At 49.4% G+C, this 18138-nt stretch overlaps 1 protein-coding gene across 1 annotated transcript; it reads right to left on the bottom strand.

The window, feature by feature from the left end:
* Positions 1–746: 746 nt before the first annotated feature.
* On the bottom strand, positions 747–17067 carry Dnmt3l (DNA methyltransferase 3 like). The gene is made up of 16 exons (XM_051186585.1): positions 17064–17067; positions 16746–16856; positions 16011–16143; positions 13367–13421; positions 12327–12516; positions 11871–11960; positions 11604–11717; positions 10487–10566; positions 10297–10409; positions 9517–9688; positions 8237–8324; positions 7183–7274; positions 5467–5542; positions 5043–5182; positions 3331–3416; positions 747–1197 (listed from the first exon to the last, which is right to left on the bottom strand). Exons 1-16 carry the CDS (start codon positions 17065–17067, stop codon positions 1029–1031), a joined length of 1713 nt encoding a protein of 570 aa, XP_051042542.1. The 3' UTR covers positions 747–1028.
* Between the last annotated feature and the right edge of the window lie 1071 nt (positions 17068–18138).

Genomic DNA, 18138 nt, shown 5'->3' with positions numbered 1-18138 from the left:
CAGGTCAACTGGGTGGGTGGACTCCTGGTCTAAGCAGGAATTCCTATAGCTTGTGCTCACATACACACATGTCACAGAAAATGACTCACAGGAGTGAATTCTAAGAATCAAACATGTCATTAGGCTTGGCAGCAAGCATCTGTACCCACTGAACAAAGCCACCTTACTGGTCCCAGATTTGCTCAAGACACTGAGGTGTCCTATCTACTGACCCAAGACAGCTAGCTCCTTTACTACTTGAGGGTCCAACTGTGGCCCAGTTTCCTTTCACAGAGCACTGACAGTGCCAGCATGGATCCCAGAGGGTCCTGAACCACAGTTGTGGTGCTCAGGCAGTCTTGAGTCTCTTCAGTGGTTAGAGTCTACATCCAGGGGGTGTGTGGGAATGCTTACGGCTAATCAGGATACACTATGCGTTTCAAAACTGACCAGTCTACACTTCCTAGAGGGTTCAGCTTCATTGGGACACCAACTGCCAAGAGCTGTTGGAAACCCACTTCTGCAAATTCCCACTGTTAGGACCCAGAAATCACACCGTCTTCTCACTAGGTGTGAGCTTTGGCAATGGTTTGTCTTGCTTCCTGTAGCAACAGGAAGGTAAATGACTTCAGCCATCAAAGCAAATAGCAGGTGAATGAAGGCACTATAGGCCGGAGGAAGGACATCAGGCATGCATTGTCTATGGAAATGTCACCACTGTGAGGTATAGAATAAAGGACACAGGCTCACACTCCACACCAAAACTCTACCAGTAACATGCCTATAATATATTTGAAAAACTTTACAACAGGTACACACATACTTTTGGAGATGCATGATGGGCTAACCCATCAGAATCATGTTCACAGAAGTGGGCACCTCCCACCCTCACAGTGAGCTGCATCGAGGCATCACATCTTGGAGACACAAACAGAGAAACCCACAGGCCAGCAAGCAAATGGAAGAAAACTGTGCTGAGGGAAAGGGGCATGCATAGGAGGAAGGCTGCTGTGGTTCTAGGAAAGCCTCCTCTTTCATTGTATCATGATTCATTTGTAAAGAGGAAGTGGGTTCTGAGAAAAATACTTGAAATATTCTCTCAGGGGGAGAAGGCAGCTCTTCACCAGGGCGTCAACTTTCTCAGTGGCCATCTTGGCTCTGGTTCTAACTTGGCATTCCAGGGACTGTTCCTCCTTTGGTGTCAGGGCCAAGTGTTTGCTACCAAGGAAAGAGTCACCTGTTAGAAATGCTGCACTGGGCTGGGGTTGGGGGGGGGGTTCTATGAGTTCAAGGCCAGCCTGATCTACAGAATGAGTTCCAACACAGCCAGGCTGTTACACAGAGAAACGTATCTCGAAAAACCAAAAGAATTAAAAAAAAAAAAAAAAAAAAAAAAAAACAACCAAAAAAAACAAAACAAAACAAAACATGTGTCCCACTGTCCACTACCCCCCAGCTGAGACCGCTGATCTTTGATCCAGCCCAGCATAGCCCCTTTTTGGTGTGAAGAGGGAGCTGGGAAGCTGCCATGAGTGGATGTGAGTCATCCCAGGCAGTGACTCACACAGAGCAAGGGTAAAGATTAGTGAGACCCTTCAAGGGTGCACATGCACTGTTCCCAGGAGGCCTGACATGTCAAACCCAGTTGACACAAGTGGTAAGCCTATGCCAGGGGCTCCTAGAGTATGTTATCCGGGAGTCTGCCCAGATATGGCGCCTAGTATCCCCTTTCTGTGTGCCCAGTCCCATCTCCATATCTTTGGGGGCACACAAAAGCAATGAATGGCATGTCACAGTGCCTGTCCTCCAGTTTCCCTGTATTCTACCCTGTCTTCATGCCCCCCTATCTCCAGGGATGACAGTGGAGGCAGATATTATAGGAGCTGGCCTTGAACTTTGCAAGATAATTCATACTTCAATGGGCAAGAGTCTTTCCCCTCACTGTGAAGCCACCCTGAAAGCAAATAGCCTCCAGTTTCCTCCAGGAACCCTAAATCAGAAAGGAGGTACCTGAGGCTAGAGCCCAGGAGGAGGTAAGCTGTCTGTCCATGCTCCAAATGTGGGAGCACCCTATAGTGGGGCAGTATCTCTTACGCAACCACATGTATTAGAATTGGCAAGGCCAACGTGATTGCTTCTAAAGCACGTTTGTTGTTAGGGAATAGAAGGCCTGTGTGATGAGAGATGTCCTCCTGGATGCTGTGACTATGTGTTTCTCTTACTGGTTGATGATGTTTTGACCATTGGACAGGCAGAATTTAACTAAGCAGGCAATTTAAACAAAGATGCAGAGGAAGGAAGGCAGGGTCAAGAAGACGCCATGTAGCCAACAGGGAGGCAGGATATCAGAGCATCACATAGGTAAGCCACAGCCATGTGGTGATACACAGATTAACAAAAATGGGTTAATTTATAAGAGAGAACTAGCTAATAAGAAGTCTAAGTAATTGGCCAAACAATTGTAACTGGAATTAAGCCTCAGAATGGTTATTTCATAGTAGCTTTGGGGACCTGAGGGGCAGAGAGAAACTGGTCCAGACTAGATGGGGAAAAAGTCTTCTACACCTGTGTGTGACATGCCTGATAGGCCCACAGCTGACAGGAGTAGAGCCTGGCTCCTTTTGCCGATGGTTCAGCTCATTTGCGGTCCCTCTCCCACAGTGTCTGCCAGGAAAGGACAGAAGGCAGGAGACCATACCTTACTTAGAAGTGTACAAAAAGAATGTTTGGGAAAGTATGTCTCCTCAGCTCCACCTTAACTCAAGTCCTGAAAGCCAAAGGTGAGGGAACCTGGTGGTGTACCTGACTGGCATACTGGCTCGGAGTTGGGTGGGAAGTTCCCAGAAACTCAGTATAGGGCATGAAAGGACATGAGTTTGCAGTCTCAGAAGACACAGATCCAGCTGGCTCAATCTACCACACCAGTCAGTGAGAAAGTGGGTGTCTGTGTGTGGGTGTGTGAATGTGTTAGGGAGCTGTGTCAGTATGTATGAATGAGTGTGTGGGTAAGCATGAGTGGTGTATAGGGCAGGAACTTCGGAAGGCTGGGGGGTAACTGGCCTGCACAGTTTTGAGGATGTGTGTCCCTGAGGCCCATGGCTATGAGTCTGGACTTTCTCCTGAGGAGGAAATACTTCTCCAGTCCTGAGGCAAGATCAGAAGGTATTGGGTAAACACAGGGAGAGTCCCTCAGGGTACAGAGACACTCTGAGCCCCATTGTGTTCAGGGTTATGGTGGACAAGTGGTTACTGAGACAAGGCCAGGTGGAGCAGGGTACTGTGTAGGCCTGACTACCAGCATGCACCATTTCCTCTGCCTCTGAGTGTAATTCCCCTGCCCTGAAGAGATACCTCTTCAACCCTGGGATGTTGCTCCACACTCGCACAGCGTTCTGGAGGACTCTGCTGCGGACATCCTGGAGGGTCACAGCCTCCGTCTGTGGGAGAAGAGAGGGCTGTGGGTCAGCAGGACACAAATGTAATCTCCTCCCCCTGGGATCCACATAGTCAACAGACCATGTAAGCTGGCCATGCCTCCTCTGTGGCACTACTCACAGGGTACTTATTTTCCCTTACATACCCTGAAGACCACTTTGATGAACTCTTTTTATATACTTTTAAAAACTTCACTGAAATGGGTTATATTCTAGGATAAGGTAACTTTCCAGAAGGCTGACTTCTGAAAAGACAAAAATCTCTGGGTCTCTGGGTGGTGGTGGAGGCAGAGGCAGGTGGATCTCTGAGTTCAAGGCCAGCCTGGTCTACAGAGTGAGTTCCAGGACAGCCAGGGATGCATAGAAAAACCCTATTTCTAAAAGAAAAAGTCAGTATCTTCTTTTCTTTCTTTCTTCCTTCTTTCTTTCTTTCTTCCTTTCCTACTTTCTTTCTTTCTTTTTTTGGTGGTGGTGGGGTCTCAGTGGACAGAGTCTCACCATGTAGCCCTAGCCCGCCAGGAATTTACTATGTAGACCAGACAGGCCTCCAATTCACAGATAACTTCCTCCTTTGCTAGAACTAAAAACAAAAGCATGTGCTACTACAATTTTGTTTGTTTTTTAAGTACCAAGCGATACAATTTCATAGACTTCTTTCACCATATAAAATATTTCTATGAACCAGATTCAACACAGAAACAAAAACCTAACAAGGATCCCACAAAAGAGAAAACCACAGACCAACCTCCTTTTACACTTGTCAACCCCAAAAGTCCTACTATAACACTTTCCACAGGTCTTAGCCCTGTGTTAAAATAACACACCACGGCCAAGTGAATTTTCCCAGGAATGCAAGGACAGTTCATTCCCAGCAGCTCTAACCACATACTACAGCCCATTAATGGATGGGAGAGGGGGCAGCAGTAATCTTGCCATCTCACAAATGTTAAAAAAAAGAACTCAAGAGGCTGGGCTTGGTGATGCACACCTTTAATCCCGGCACTTGACCAGCAGGGCCTTTCATTCCTGATTTGATTTTTCTGTTGAAGTACTCAGGGCAATTGTTTGGTGCCTATGAATCCCAATCCTTTTTACTCCCACAATAAGCCAAGCTCCCCAAACCACTGTATCTCCTTCCAGGAGGTAAGGGCGCAACAGGCTTCTTCTTTCATCTCCTGCCTGTGTCTAAGGCTGTCAGTCATTGCTCACCCTCCACAGCTTTCTATCCCTGACACACTGGCCCCCATGTGGGGTCTGCACTGATTGTACAGGTGAGAACAGGCGGTTCAGAATGAGTGCACACGGATGTGGAAGTGCATGGAGAGGGCATGCATGTCATGTGGGAAGTGTGTTTGGTTTGAGTGGATGTGGTCATGTGTGCAGGCTGAAAGGTGAGAGCAGCTGTGACTACATAAACAGGAGTAGTGTAGGGGGGGGGAGCGGTGTAGGAGGGGGGGAGCGTTGCCCTTCCAGGCTAACCCCATAGGGGCCAGTGTCCTGAAAATCTGCAGCCTGTGTCTCAGGTGCTAATGTCCTTGTGGCTCCGCATACACCAGGGCAGCAGAGGCCTTAAGAATGAGAGTGCCAGAGTTGGGTACAGGTTAAGCTCCTACCCCTAGATACACCCACCTGGAAGAAACGAGCTGCTGTGACTTGGTCATCCTCAGACAGCAGCAGATTGTCCACAAATATCCAGAAGAAAGGCTGCTGACTCCCTGGGCGTGGTCGAGCGTACTGCAGCATCCGGTGGAATTGGAACATGTACCAGCCTGTCGTGAACCAGGGGGAAGGCCGGTTCAGATGGCAAGGGCCAGGTGGAGGGCCAGGACAACACCTCTACTCTCCCATTGTGTCTAGAGCTCACCCGACAGCACACTGAGCACGTGCAGGGAAGCTGGTTTTAAAATGCACTGTGTGATTTCTGCCCTGTCTGAAGGCTGAGGAGGCTTAAAGGGATGTGGTGACAGAAGAGAGGACAGGGTAGAGCTGACAGGGTTGAAGACAGGATCCTCAGGTGACTGGAGCTGAAAACAACCCATTTCTTGAAACTTACCAGGGCAGTGATCACTAGAGTAGCCTAGAGGCTGTGTGGAGCCATACACAAGGTCAAAGGGACCCCAACTCTCCACCTAGGGAAAACACACATCGTTATTTATGGGCTGACGATGACTAAAAGCTAAGTGCCCCTCACTGGTGGCCAGCATTATGGCCTCTGTATCCCTCTCATCTTGTGAGTGACCCAAACAAGCCTTGGGACTTGTTTGGCAGAAATACCCAGATACCAATGACTCTCAGGAGAAGCTCAAACAGTGGTAGTTTGAGAACATTCCATGTGAGATTCTTTAAATAAACTGTTTCTTTTAGAAGGGGGACTAGCCCTGGAGGGAGAACACATGCTCATTCAGTATGAGGGTTTCCATATCCTTCTGGGAAATTTGAGATTATGCCTGAGTCAGCAGCTGGGAGCAGTCAGAAGGGTGGACATTGTCTGACGACCATAAACAATTCCCACTTAGTATGGGGGTGGGGTGGGGTGTTTCACTTGCTGGCTAGTTTCTTGGAACTCACTCTATTGACCAGGCTGGCCTTGAACTCCAAGATCTGTTTTGCCTGTACCTCCCGAGTGCTGAGACTAAAGGCGGGCACCACCACTACCTGGCTCAGCCCTGAACATTCTTTTAAGAAACAGTTCCACCTGGCAATGGTGGTCCACCCCTTTAATCCCAGCCCTCAGGAGGCAGAGGTAGGTGGGTCTCTCTGAATTGTAGGCCAGCCTGGTCTGCAGGGCAAGCTCCAGGACAGCCAGGGCTACACAGAGAAACCCTGTCTTGAAAAAAACAAAACAACAAAAATTTAGCAGCTGGAAAGATAGCTCAGAGGTTAAGAACACTAGCTACACGTCCACAGGTCCTGAGTTCAATTCCCAGCAACCACAAGGAGGCTCACAACTATCTATGAGATCTGATGCCCTCTTCTGGTGTGCAGGGACACATGCAGGCAGAACCCTGTATACATAATAAATCAAGGAAGGAAGGAAGTTAGTTCTAAGATGTCCAAGCATGACTTCCCCAATCTAGAACAGGCCCCCCACTTTCTTGAACCTTCCATTTCTCTTAGTAGTAGCATGACTCCTAAGTTAGGCTCTAACTTCTTGTGCTCTACCTGGGATCCTACAGGGGCAATGACTGGTTAGGATCTGGGCAAAGGAAGTGGTCAGGGCTCTGGGTTAAAAAGCATCGCCCCAACTGTCATATAAGGAGTGGCCCTAATGCAGCTTGCCCCCTGCACCGCCCCCCCCCCCAAGCCAAGCCCTCAGGAGGCACAAGTGGAAGAGGATTCCCACTACAGGACAAGACAGCACCACATTTGCGTTTGGAAGAAGTTTTCATACGATCATTGGATGCTCAGCTCAAGACTTGCAATAATGAGAGGGTGGGATTGAGCCCCTCCACCCATGCATATCCCCCATCATAGATAGCAGAAACCAGCCATGTGGATTTCAAGATGTCTGGCTGCTTGCCCAGTCTCGTCTGAGGGCCAAGCAGAAGTCAGAGAAGCATTCCACTCCTGCCTCCCTCTGTGAGGCTCAACTGGGCTCAGCCAGACCCAGGACCCCATGCTGGTCTGAAGACTTGTAGCTGTGCCTAGTGCTCAGCATGCTTCTTCCTGCCCCTCCAGGGCTCCCTCCCTCCCATCCCCCTCTTACCCCAGGCCCTGTAGTCTCTCCACTGGCACACCTGGCCTTGGCAGCCCACACCCCTCAACTTACATCTCTCCTCACAACATTCGTGACATCTTCCAAGTACTTCAGTCTTCCTTCCTCAGAATAGCCACTTTCCAAAAAGCCCAAACTCTTTAGCTCTGGAGGGAGGACAGACAAGATGGACAGTGGTCTCTGTCCCCGCAGAGTGTGTGTGTGTTTGGGGTTATGACAGTGAGAATTTTCCTGTCATGACACAGCAGCTTGATCTTTTCTAGTGTCAGAGCCCAAAGACAAACTTCCTGAGTGCTAATTTATGAAAGTCATGAAATCTGTTGCAAAACACTCCATTTCTGAACCATGCTTGCTCTCACTTGCTGGCCTAGGCAATCAGGGGGCTGTGGCATCCAAAAATGTGTCATTTTTGAACATACAGAGCAGGTGGACTTCCACCAACAATGAGAGCTTGGGTATAGTGATACAATTATAATTATCACATGGGTCCTTGTGTCACACTGTGGGGGTCACTGGACACTCTCCTGAGTGGGATATGACTTAGCCAGAGAACATAGCACCTTCAGGGCTCTGTGAGTGCTGAACACACAGGATCAGAGAAGTCCAAGGGACAAGAATCCAGGAGAAAACATAGGCAGGTTGGGAGATTCAAGTATAGAAAGAGGGTTCGGGAAGGTGGGGAGGCTGGGGAGCCTATGCTTGAGTGGAGCAGAGCTGCTAGAACCCAGCCTCCTCACCAGTAGTTCCCATCTACCTTTGCAGGCTTGCCCTGCCCCCATTCCTGCCTCCTCCCCTTGGGCCTTTGGCTTTCTGGCCTTTTCATCTGGGCCTTTGACTGGGTTCCAGCTCTCTGGACCTTTTCATCTTCCCTCCTGCTTGGGCACAGGGCTGAGGGTTTCTCTGGTTGTCACACCCTTTCCTGGGTTACTTAATTGTCTCAGCTCAAGGAACCTGAGGAAGAAGAAGCTAGACTGGTATTCTATTCTCAATCCCTGCTCCCAGCCTCAGGTGCCTGTGGTAGCCTAACAGCCAGGGGGAGGACACCAGACCACTCTGAGCTCCTCCTGTCCCCTCTTCTGGAGAATAATTTGATGTGGCCTATACTCACCTTTATCAATATTCCCAAAAAGGCTGAGCACCCGCATGGACTGTCTCTTCCACGCAGATACTGTCTTGTACATCTCCAGAGGGCTTGCCTGGAAAGGAAATAAAAGAAAAAAGGAAAGCAAAAGAGGCAACAGGATGTATGCTGGCTGCTCGGTGAGAGCTGGTAGTTACAGATAAGTGGCTCCTATGTCATTCTCCTGATGGACAGGACTCAACTGAGAGCCACCTGGGACACCAAGGCCTGGCTAGTGACCAACATTGTCCATCCCTCCCTGGATGGAGGCCAACTCCACTCACTCCCCAGGTCTAGGTCTCTTGTCTGGACCCCACATATATAAGGGGAAACAGGGGAATGGTTTCTTTGAAGTTAGAGGACTCTGGATTCTAGTGGAGAACAGCTCTGTAGGTGTCGGGCTCCGAGACTCTAGGAGAGCAAAGCCATTCCCATAGTCCAGCAGAGCCTGAAACCCAGGTGATACCAGGTGAAAACCAGGTGGCCTCTAAGGCTTCAGGACACCATCCTAGGCCTCTCCCAGCTGCTGGGCTCAGCACACTGTGCCTCCTACTGGCTCTGGGCTGCCTCTGCTTTCATCACTAGTCTTTTTTTCTGTGTTTCAACTCCCCTAAGCTCCTTCTCTTATAAGGACACCCCCACTTCATGTTGAGGCCACCTCATTCTAAACCGCTCTTATCTCCACCTCAGCTAAGTGACACCACCACAAAGGCCCCGCTTCCGTTGTGTTTTCAGGTCTCCAGCTTTTGACCTTGACAGATACTTGGGGGTGAAGAGACTCACAGTCCAGTCTTCTGCACCTGTGACTGGTTTGACCCCTCTGGGCTTCACCCTTGAGATGGTAGCCATGGTGGCATATGGTGTACCATGTTGGCTAAGCATTCAAGCCAATGTGATAGACTTCTATGTCTGTGGAGAGGGCTCCTGTCCTACTTGTAATCAGCAATCATCCCTAGGTTTTCAAGAAACAAAATGACAATCAAGGACGCAACTCAGTGGCAAAGCACTTGTGGAGCCTATGGCCCTGGGTTCAGTCCTTATAAATGTGGTGCCTGAAATCCCAGTACTCAGGGGCAGAGGGTCACTGAGTTCAAGGCTGTCCTCAGCTACATAGTGAGTTTGAGGAAAGCCTAAGACCCTCACAACAAAACACCAGTGACACTTGCTCTCTAGCGAAAGGGGCATTATGGCGAGAGCCTTATCCTATCCTGTGATAGAGTATGTGCACACTTGAAAGCCTTGGCAGATCCAGTCCTGGTGGTTCTTACCCCATTTAGGTCATAGAAGGCCTTCAGTTGGTGCCGCCACTTCCTTCGCCTCTGCAGTAGTCCACTGCGACTAAAAGGCAGGCACAGGAAGCAAACCCAGCAGGCCATGGCATTGATTCGCTCCGAGGTCCCGGGGCCCACCAGGATATCCACACACTCGAAACAGTAGCATCTAGAGTCAAACCGAAAACCACAGTGACCCAAATCATACTGCCATTGGGTGACCGCAAGGCAAGCCAACACCTTGTTCTGGAGAGAACCATCTGTTTCTCTCTGGGCTCACCAAGAGGCTTTGCTCTCAGTTCTGGGTGGGTGGGCCTGGCTGTAAGCTGGAAAGGGGATGGTAGATGTGAGGTGGGTGTACCCAAAATGGCGGACCTCACTGCCCTAAGCCTTCCCACAACTCTGAAGCCTATAAACACTTTTTGAGGATTCTGAGAAAAACCATGTACGGGAGTAGCAGGCTGGGAATGGGACCCTTGATGTCAGGGATGTAAAGAGGAAGATGTCCAGGGCTGGACAGGGATTGGCATGGGTGGAGCTCTGGATGCTGGTTTAACAGCTGAAGGTGAATGTACCACCCATGCCCTGAACAATCCTGGTTCCGCCGACTCATGACCAGCAGCCCCTGGGCAGAGTTCAAGCACCCATTTTTATGTTTCACAAGGACAGAGGGAATGGCCATGTGGCGGCATCACAGATGCACACCCTAGGCACCCGTTTCTCATGCTGGGGGTGGCTCTTTCGAGAGGAGCAATGGGAAGTTGGGCCTTGCCTCACCTGGTACAGTCAGGGCTCTCACAGATAAACAGGGTGTCCCCAGAGCAGCAGATGGTACAGTAGCTCTGGTGTCCATCCTCATCGTAAAGAAAGAGGGTCTCCAGGAACGTGTCCTGAACAGGGAGCAAAGGCTTTGAGTGTGCAATCACCCCATCCAATGCCAAGTAAGTCTCACTGCCTCCCTGCTTACCTTACATGAGGCACATATCCCCCCCTCAAATAAAGGGTGCTGCGTGTACACCTGGAGACTTCCACAACCTAGGCAAATGTCTGGAGAAAGCGAAGAGGGAAAAGACTTAATAAAAACAGTCCAAGAACCCTGAGAGAGACCAGGGAAGATGCAAGAAGCACGTGTCAGGGTCACAGATGGGAAGACTTGATGAGAAAACAAGATGCCCCAAATGAAGAGCAGACGTCTCCAACCCCAGATGACTTTTTGCAGACCTGACATGTTTGTTGATCATAAAATGCCCAAGGACTCCTATATTGGCCAATCCAGAGAAACAGATCACTGACTGAAGAGCTTGGAGTCCATATGAATGGATACATTTTAAAAAGAAATATTTGTATATGAATGCTCTTTCTGCACATAGTCCTTTATATCAGGAGAGGGCATCAGATCCCGCTATAGATGGTTGTGAGTCACCAAGTATGTGCTGGGAACTGAACTCAAGCCCTCTGGAAGAGCAGTCAGTGCTCTTAACAGCTGAGCCATCTCTCCACCTCCTAAATACGTTTTTTATTTTCTCCCCCCCCCCTTTTTGTTTCTGACAGGGTCAAGTATATCTGGAACTTTGGTTTTCCCACCTCTTGTTTCCTGAATGTTGGGTTACAGGGTGTGTCACCACACCCAGTTTATAGGGTACTGGTGTTAGAACCTAGAGCTTCCTGCAAAATGAGTAGACACTCTCCTGAGAACTCAGCACAATCTCAGTTAAGTCGTAGATGTAAACACACATTTGATTTGTGGGTGGGGTGGGGTTCAAGACAGGGTTTCGCTCCATAGCCCTGGCTGTCCTAGAACTCGCTCTATAGACCAGGCTGGCCTCAACCTCAGAGATCTTCCTGCCTCTGCCTCCAGAGTGCTGGGATTAATGGGATGCACCACCATGTCCAGCCCAGATACACAAAAAATTTCAACCACATGCCTTAAATAAATCTGGTTGCTGGGGTAAGGGGGATGGGGAGAGCACATCATGGGCACCAGGATTGTTCCCACTTTCTGGGATGGCTGAGTGAGGCTGAAGCAAGCGTTCTGATGGGGCTGACACTGTTTTGCTGGGTAACAGGCAAATGTGCAAACTCACCTTCAATGTTCCGTCGGTTCACAGTGACTTCGTATCTGATGATCTCTGGAAGAGAAAAAGTAGCCTCTGTCCTCTCCTGGTTCCTCATTGGAGCATGCATAGTTAACTTGTTTTCTGGGACACAAGGAATCCCCCCCCCCACACACACACTGAATGCCTGCCCTTGTCTGGGGTGGGGGCATCCTGAACGATAGAAACATTCCAAGCATTGCCTGACTCTGATGTCCTCATCCTAGAGATAAGTTCATTTCTTGGGTGGGGCCTTACCTCTGCCTGGAGGGGGTGAGGTTAAGGACAGCAGGTCCCGGGAGTCTTCCAGTACACTATCCATGCTGTGCTCTTCATTGAGGACAGGGGCTGCAGATAGAGAAGGCACCATCACAGGGTGCCCTCACAGGGACACAAGATAGATGCAGGAGAACAGTCAACAAAGGCCAAGGGACTCATTAGACTGCCCAGTCAAGCCATGGCGACATCCACCCACCCATCTGGGTGGGCCCTATGGGATCCCCTTCATCCATCCAGTCCAGCCACCATGTGTTTTCAGGTGGGTCACTTCCCAGTGTCCACGTGGCCCTGCCTCCCTCTCTACCTGGTAAACCCCTAGAGGACCCATGTTCCCACCTTCTGGTGACAGTCCAGACCCTCTGCTAAGAACCCTGTGGAGGAAGGAAGGGAAGAGGATGGGAGAGGGAAAAGAAGACAGAGGCCTGAGGCTCTCACAGATGTTCCGACATTGCTCTTCCAGGTGGCTGGCAGAGTCCGGGCTAGAGCTGTCCAGCGTCTCCAGGTCCCAAGTTCGAAGGGCCTTGTCCCGGGAACCCATGGAGGTTGTCTGAGAGAAGGATCCGTGTCCAAGGAATGGCCGGAGTCTGGAGACTTCAGGAGGTGTATCACCAGGGTCGTCAGAAACCTGCAATGTGATGAGAGATGAGGGTGGGTTCTCTTGGGGCCTAGTGGGGAGTTGTGGGGAGGAAGAGAAAGGGAAGGTTTAAAGGGACCTTAAGGCAAGCAGGGATGAGAGCGATGTGCTGTATAGAGCCTATTAAGGGCCTGGGGTGGTGGGGTTGAGGGTGTGGGGGCAGGCACTTGGGGCGGGGCTTAAGGAGCCCATCACGTGGGGGGATTCAGGGAAGGAGTGGGGGTGGGGTGGATGGGGCGGGGCTGAAGGGGCTTAGGGATCCTTGTGAGTGGGAGAGGGGTTCAGAGGAGGGGTAGGGGAGAGGTGGGGGGGAGGGAGAATGTTTAGAGGAGGGGTTATTGAGTACTATAGGAGTGCAGCTGAAATCAGGTGGGGATGGGGGAAGGGAGGCACTAAGCCTCACACAGTGATCATTGAGGTTAGGGAGCCGGGAGATAGGGTTCCTGATTGAGTGGAGGGGAGATGGGTGGGGCCTAGGAGATATGGTGGGAGTAAGGATAACAAAGGCTTGGTGAGTGGGGGAGGGGGATGAAGAGCGCCTTGGGTTGAGACAAGGTCAAGGGCAGAGTAGGACTTTATAGGACCACGAGGTTGAAATGTGACTGCCCCTGTGGGTAATGTGGAGGGAAGATCTGCCAACCTCTCGTAGAGTGCTTAATGAATTATTCTTCATTCACCGCCACCAGTCCCTTCCAGGGTGCTACAGTGGCTCTTCTAATCCACTGGTTATAGTGGAGGGCAAAAGTTGTGAGGAGACCCTGGGAACATGGTTCCTGACTCTAGACTTGGATGGACAAGGCCAGTGACTTATACAAGGTTCAGTATGGAGGTCGCGGCTCACCTCAGTCCAGTGATTCAGGCCAGCACCACTGTGACCCGACCTGTGTTGTGAAGAACTGATAAGACAGTGGGCAGGTTATAGGAGACAGCCAGGTCCCTTGTCTGCATTTCAGTGCTAAGTAGTGGGGGTCCTGAGACATCACATTTGCCTGACTTGCTAAATGACTTCTCAAGTCCCCCACACCTGCCTAAGCACTGCACAGACTGGGAAAACATCTGTTTTGATATTTGGCATAAGCTATACATTTCCACAGATGGCTCCCCAGTAGAGGAGCCAGCGTGGCCACGAGCCAGCTTGGCCACAAGCCTGCAGCTTCAGGCGGTAGAATAAACTGGTTGAGTCTCTCTGCCCTTGTCCTACCTGATCTTCTAGGATTTCTCTTTTTATCTATTTGGAAGGGGTGTGGCTCTGTGGATTGAACCAGGGTTTTGTGCTGTATATAGTCAGCAAGCCTCCATCGATTGATCTACGTGGCCAGACTGAGCTACATTGCCCGACTTCAGTTTCCTTATTTTTAACATTTGGATTTTTTGTTTGATTGGTTGTTTTTTGTTTTTGAGACAACAGGCTGGCCTCATACTCAGAGATACCTCTGACTCTGCTGGGATTTGGGTATCTTTTAAAAGACTTTGCAAAGAGGTTGGCAAGCCCTCACCATTGTCTTTTTCTTACTGATTTGGAATTTGTTTTTGCTAAAGATACTAAGACATTCTCATGTAAATGTTAGAAATATTTTATTCATCTTAATAATGTCATATATATATATATATATATATATATATATATATATATATATATTGGTCTCATTGTATAGACCAAGCAGGCCTGGAATTCACAGAGATCTGCCTGCTTCTGTGTTCCAAGTACTGGAATTCAAGGTATGCACCACCACACCCAGGCTTTGTTTTTAAAGACTGGGTCTCACTCTGTAGCCCCTGCTGTCCTGTAGCTTATTGTGTAGCCTAGGCTGACCTCAAACCCAGAGCAAGCTTTCTGCCTCTATCTCCTGGGTGGTAGGGCTTTCAGGATTAAGCCATCATACCCAGTATCACTAATAGATTTTAGTGTTTTGTAGTGTTTTATGTAGAAATATTGTGTATTAAGACAGGCCTATTGCTCTTTTTTAAGCTATTGTATTTATTTGTGTGTATATAATGCACATGTGCGCTTGCCTGGCATGGTGTACATAGAAGTCAAGCTCTGAAATAGAAAAATAAACCAACAAACAAGAAGTCCAGCAAGATGGCTCCATGGGGGAAGGTGCTTGCCACTGAGCCTAACCACCTGAGCTGGGAGTTCAGTCTTGGGAGCCAACTCACACATGTTGTTATCCCCTCCCCCCCACATGTCTCTCTCTCTCTCTCTCTCTCTCTCTCTCTCTCTCACACACACACACACACACACACACACACACACACACACACACCACAGCACACACAATTGTTTTAATTCTGTATGAAGGCTAGAGAAATGACTTGGCAGTAAAAGAACTTACTGTTCTTTCAGAGAGTAAGAGTTCAGTGTTAATTGATTGCAACTCTTTTACACATCTAGGTTAAGAAATAGCTGAGTTTAGCTAGGTGGTAGATATGTATGCCTTTAATCTTAGCACTCAGGAGGTAGAGGCAGTCAGATCTCTGAGTTTGAGGCCCACTTGGTCTACAAAGCAAGTTCCAGGACAGCCAGAGCTATTACAAAGAGAAACCCTGTCTCGAAAAAACAAAAGAGCTAAATTTAGATGCTAAATCCAGACAGTGGCATACCTCTCCATTTCTTTCCTCTTTTGTGAAAATGTGAGCTGGGGCCCAGGAGTCAAGGCCGGCCTGGACCACACAATGGGATTTGATCTGAAACAACAGGACTTCCGATACAGCTCAGCTGGAGATGTCCTGGTCTAGCAGGCAGGCAGCACTGCATAAACCATGCTTATGCCTGTCATCCTAGCACTTGGTGGAGGCAGGAAGTTCAAGGTCATCCTTGGCTACATAGTGATTTCTAGGCCAACCTAAGGTATACAAGAACTACCCCCCCAAAAAAAAAGAATAATCAAATAATAGCAACAAAAATGAACAAGAAAGTCAGGTGGTAGTGGCACACACTTTTAATCCCAGGACTCTGAAGGCAGAGGCAGGCAGATCTCTGTGAGTTCGAGACCAGCCTGGTCTACAGAGTGAGTTCCAGGACAGCCTTCAAAGCTATACAGACAAACCCTGTCTTGAAAACAACCAAAAAACAAAACAAAACAAAAAAATAAACAAACAAAAACTACAGAATCAGAATAAGAAATTCCCCAGTTGTGAAAAGTACAGAGTTCTTTTATCTTTTTCTAGCTATTTGATATTTTTGTTAGTATTGAGAATATTTTCTATTACATTACCAATTTTAACCTAAGATTATCACACGGGCGTAGTAGTTGGGATCCAAAGCACACTGGGTGTGCAGATTGGGCAGGCCCATAGCAGCCCCCCAAGCTGCACCTGGCTCCAGCCCACCTCTGCTAAGGACCTTTTGGTACTTTCCCGTCCCTTTGCTTGTAACTGTCAGAGCCCCTTCTATCCCTGACCCAGGCCACCTTCTCCTTGGTTCTCTGCACCTCTGTGGGATGGAGTAGCTGCCCTGGGCTAGCCCCCATGCTCTAGTTAACCTCTCTGGGTTAAGGGCATTGAGGGTCATGGATGCAGCCCACTCGCTGGGGCCTCTGGAGACCTGAGGCTTAGCCCCTGTGTGGATACGGGTCGCCCAGACCACCTCTTCTAAGTTTAGCTGCTCCAGACCACCTGCAGGTGTGGACTGTCATGGAAACCCCCACATGTGACAACGGAAAGTCCAAAATTCTACAGGAGTCTTTCTGTTGATCTCCCACAAGAGGCTGGGGGACGCCTGCCTGCAACAGCTAGTGCTCAGACAATGGTGGGTGTTCTGGGACAGCTTCAGGCTTTTTATAAAAAAAAGTGCAGACTTTGGTCTATGATGCGGTTTTTAGTTCTCCTTTGTCCATTGCCTTTGGCAGAGGAATCCCCATCTGAGGAGAAGCCCCCACATAGGGAGAAACCTCTAGCTGGGGAGAAACCCCTAGGCTGCAAGCATGACATTAGGAGGATGGTAACCCTGCAAAGCAAGGGGCTATTGAGTTGCTACAGGATCAGTATACATACTGCCTCTGGCATCCTGGGTGCTTAATGTGTGTATTCTGCAGCTTGTGGCTCAGAAGCTCCATCAGTACCTTTGGTACTCTTGAGATCCTGGCAAGGTGTGAGCAGGGTACAAGGGACTAGAGCCTGTGTCCACTCTACCATGTCAGTGAGGAGCTCTGTGAGGGCTTGGTGCTGGGTTGGCAGGGGACTGGGGGTTGATGTTTCTGTGGTAAATACATACCTACAGGAGACAGCAGAAGAAGCCAATGAGCAACCTCCTTCAGGGCTGAGGGATGGGTGGTGACTCTCAGGGCACCAGTCCATCTTGGCATTACCCAAGGTTTCCTTCTCAGTACCTGTAGGAGGCACAAGGCAGGTATCACCAGCTCCATAGCCACTTGCAAAAACACTATGGTTATAGCTTGGAGCCTTGTGATGGGCAGTGAGAGAGGGCCCAATTCCTTGCACGCAGCCTATCTTGCTATACAACCCTCTAGCTCTGAGGTGACTGGACCTTCACAATGAAGCCCCCCCCAATCTGGGTCTTATGCTGGCTGCCTCACCCATGTTCAGCATTGACACCTCACCTTCTCCCTTCTTATCTGGTTCTGCACACACACACACACACACACACACACACACACACACACACACACGCTGGAGAGCAATCTCAGCACATGCAGAACTCTCAGGGGGACCCTGAATTAGGAGGTAGGAGAACCCAAGAGAGACCAAGGCAGGGACTAGCTATACATGGTTTCCTGCCCATCTCCCTGGTGGCCACTCTTATGAAGATGACTCTACTCACTGAATCAGCCACATAGCCCTAGCCCCAGCTTTACCATATCCCAGGGCTGTGCTAGCCAGTCTTAGCATTTACTTCTGTTCAACTATCAACACTCATAGTGGCTGGAGTCCCAGCACAATCCAGACCATAGTGCTTTGCTCCAACAACTTGCCACGGCCCAGGCCACTACCAGCTGTAGCCTTTCACCTTGCTGGGGTCACCGTTTCCTCTTGTGTCAACCTCTACACCCATTTCCATCTGCCTCCAGAGCACCTCCCCAGTTTTCTTGGCACTCCTGTCTTTCAGGTTACTAGTCTCTGTCATTAGTCCTGAGAGGACAGGAACTTGCATGATCCAGGGGCATTTGCTTAGGGATCTCTGCTGCCTTGCCCTTGCTGTTGAACTCTACCTGTCAGACCCACAGTTCAATGTACTGGCCACTTCAGAGCTCAGAGATACTCCATGTGTTGTTTCTAAGCACCAGCACACAGCATGGACCATCTCCTCCGTCCTGCTAGAATCTTTCATTCCATTCCTCCAGCTAGGGGTTCCCAGCCAGGTCCATTGTCCAGCCCTTTGCATTGCTCTCAGAGATGCAGGCACACCTGGGCATCCAGGGTGTGGCTAGAAGCACTATTTGGCCTCCCCGCTCCTTCCAGTTATTTTACTCTATGTGCATGAGTGTCTTGCTTGCATGTTTTTGGTCACCACATGCATGCATGTAATACCAGTAGAAGCCAAAAAAAGATGTCAAATCCTCTGGAACTGGAGTTATGAATAGGTTGTGAGCCATCATATGGCTATTGGGAACCAAACCCCCGGGCCCTCTGCAAGAGCAATAAGTGCTCTTA

The sequence above is a fragment of the Phodopus roborovskii genome, unplaced genomic scaffold (genome assembly GCF_943737965.1).
Source record: "Phodopus roborovskii unplaced genomic scaffold, PHOROB, whole genome shotgun sequence".
In the NCBI taxonomy this organism is placed as follows: domain Eukaryota; kingdom Metazoa; phylum Chordata; class Mammalia; order Rodentia; family Cricetidae; genus Phodopus; species Phodopus roborovskii.
The sequence above is the reverse complement of the archived record's forward strand: the minus strand, read 5'-3'. Positions and strand labels throughout refer to the sequence as shown.

What these genes read in the sequence shown, in the direction of transcription:
- Dnmt3l (XM_051186585.1), bottom strand. An exon ending in AGAGCAATGTCGGAACATCT is followed by an intron (nt 11,961 to 12,326) that starts GTGAGAGCCTCA and finishes CTCTATCTGCAG; the next exon opens with CCCCTGTCCTCAATGAAGAG. An exon ending in CCTTCTATGACCTAAATGGG is followed by an intron (nt 8,325 to 9,516) that starts GTAAGAACCACC and finishes TTTCCTTTCCAG; the next exon opens with GCAAGCCCTCTGGAGATGTA.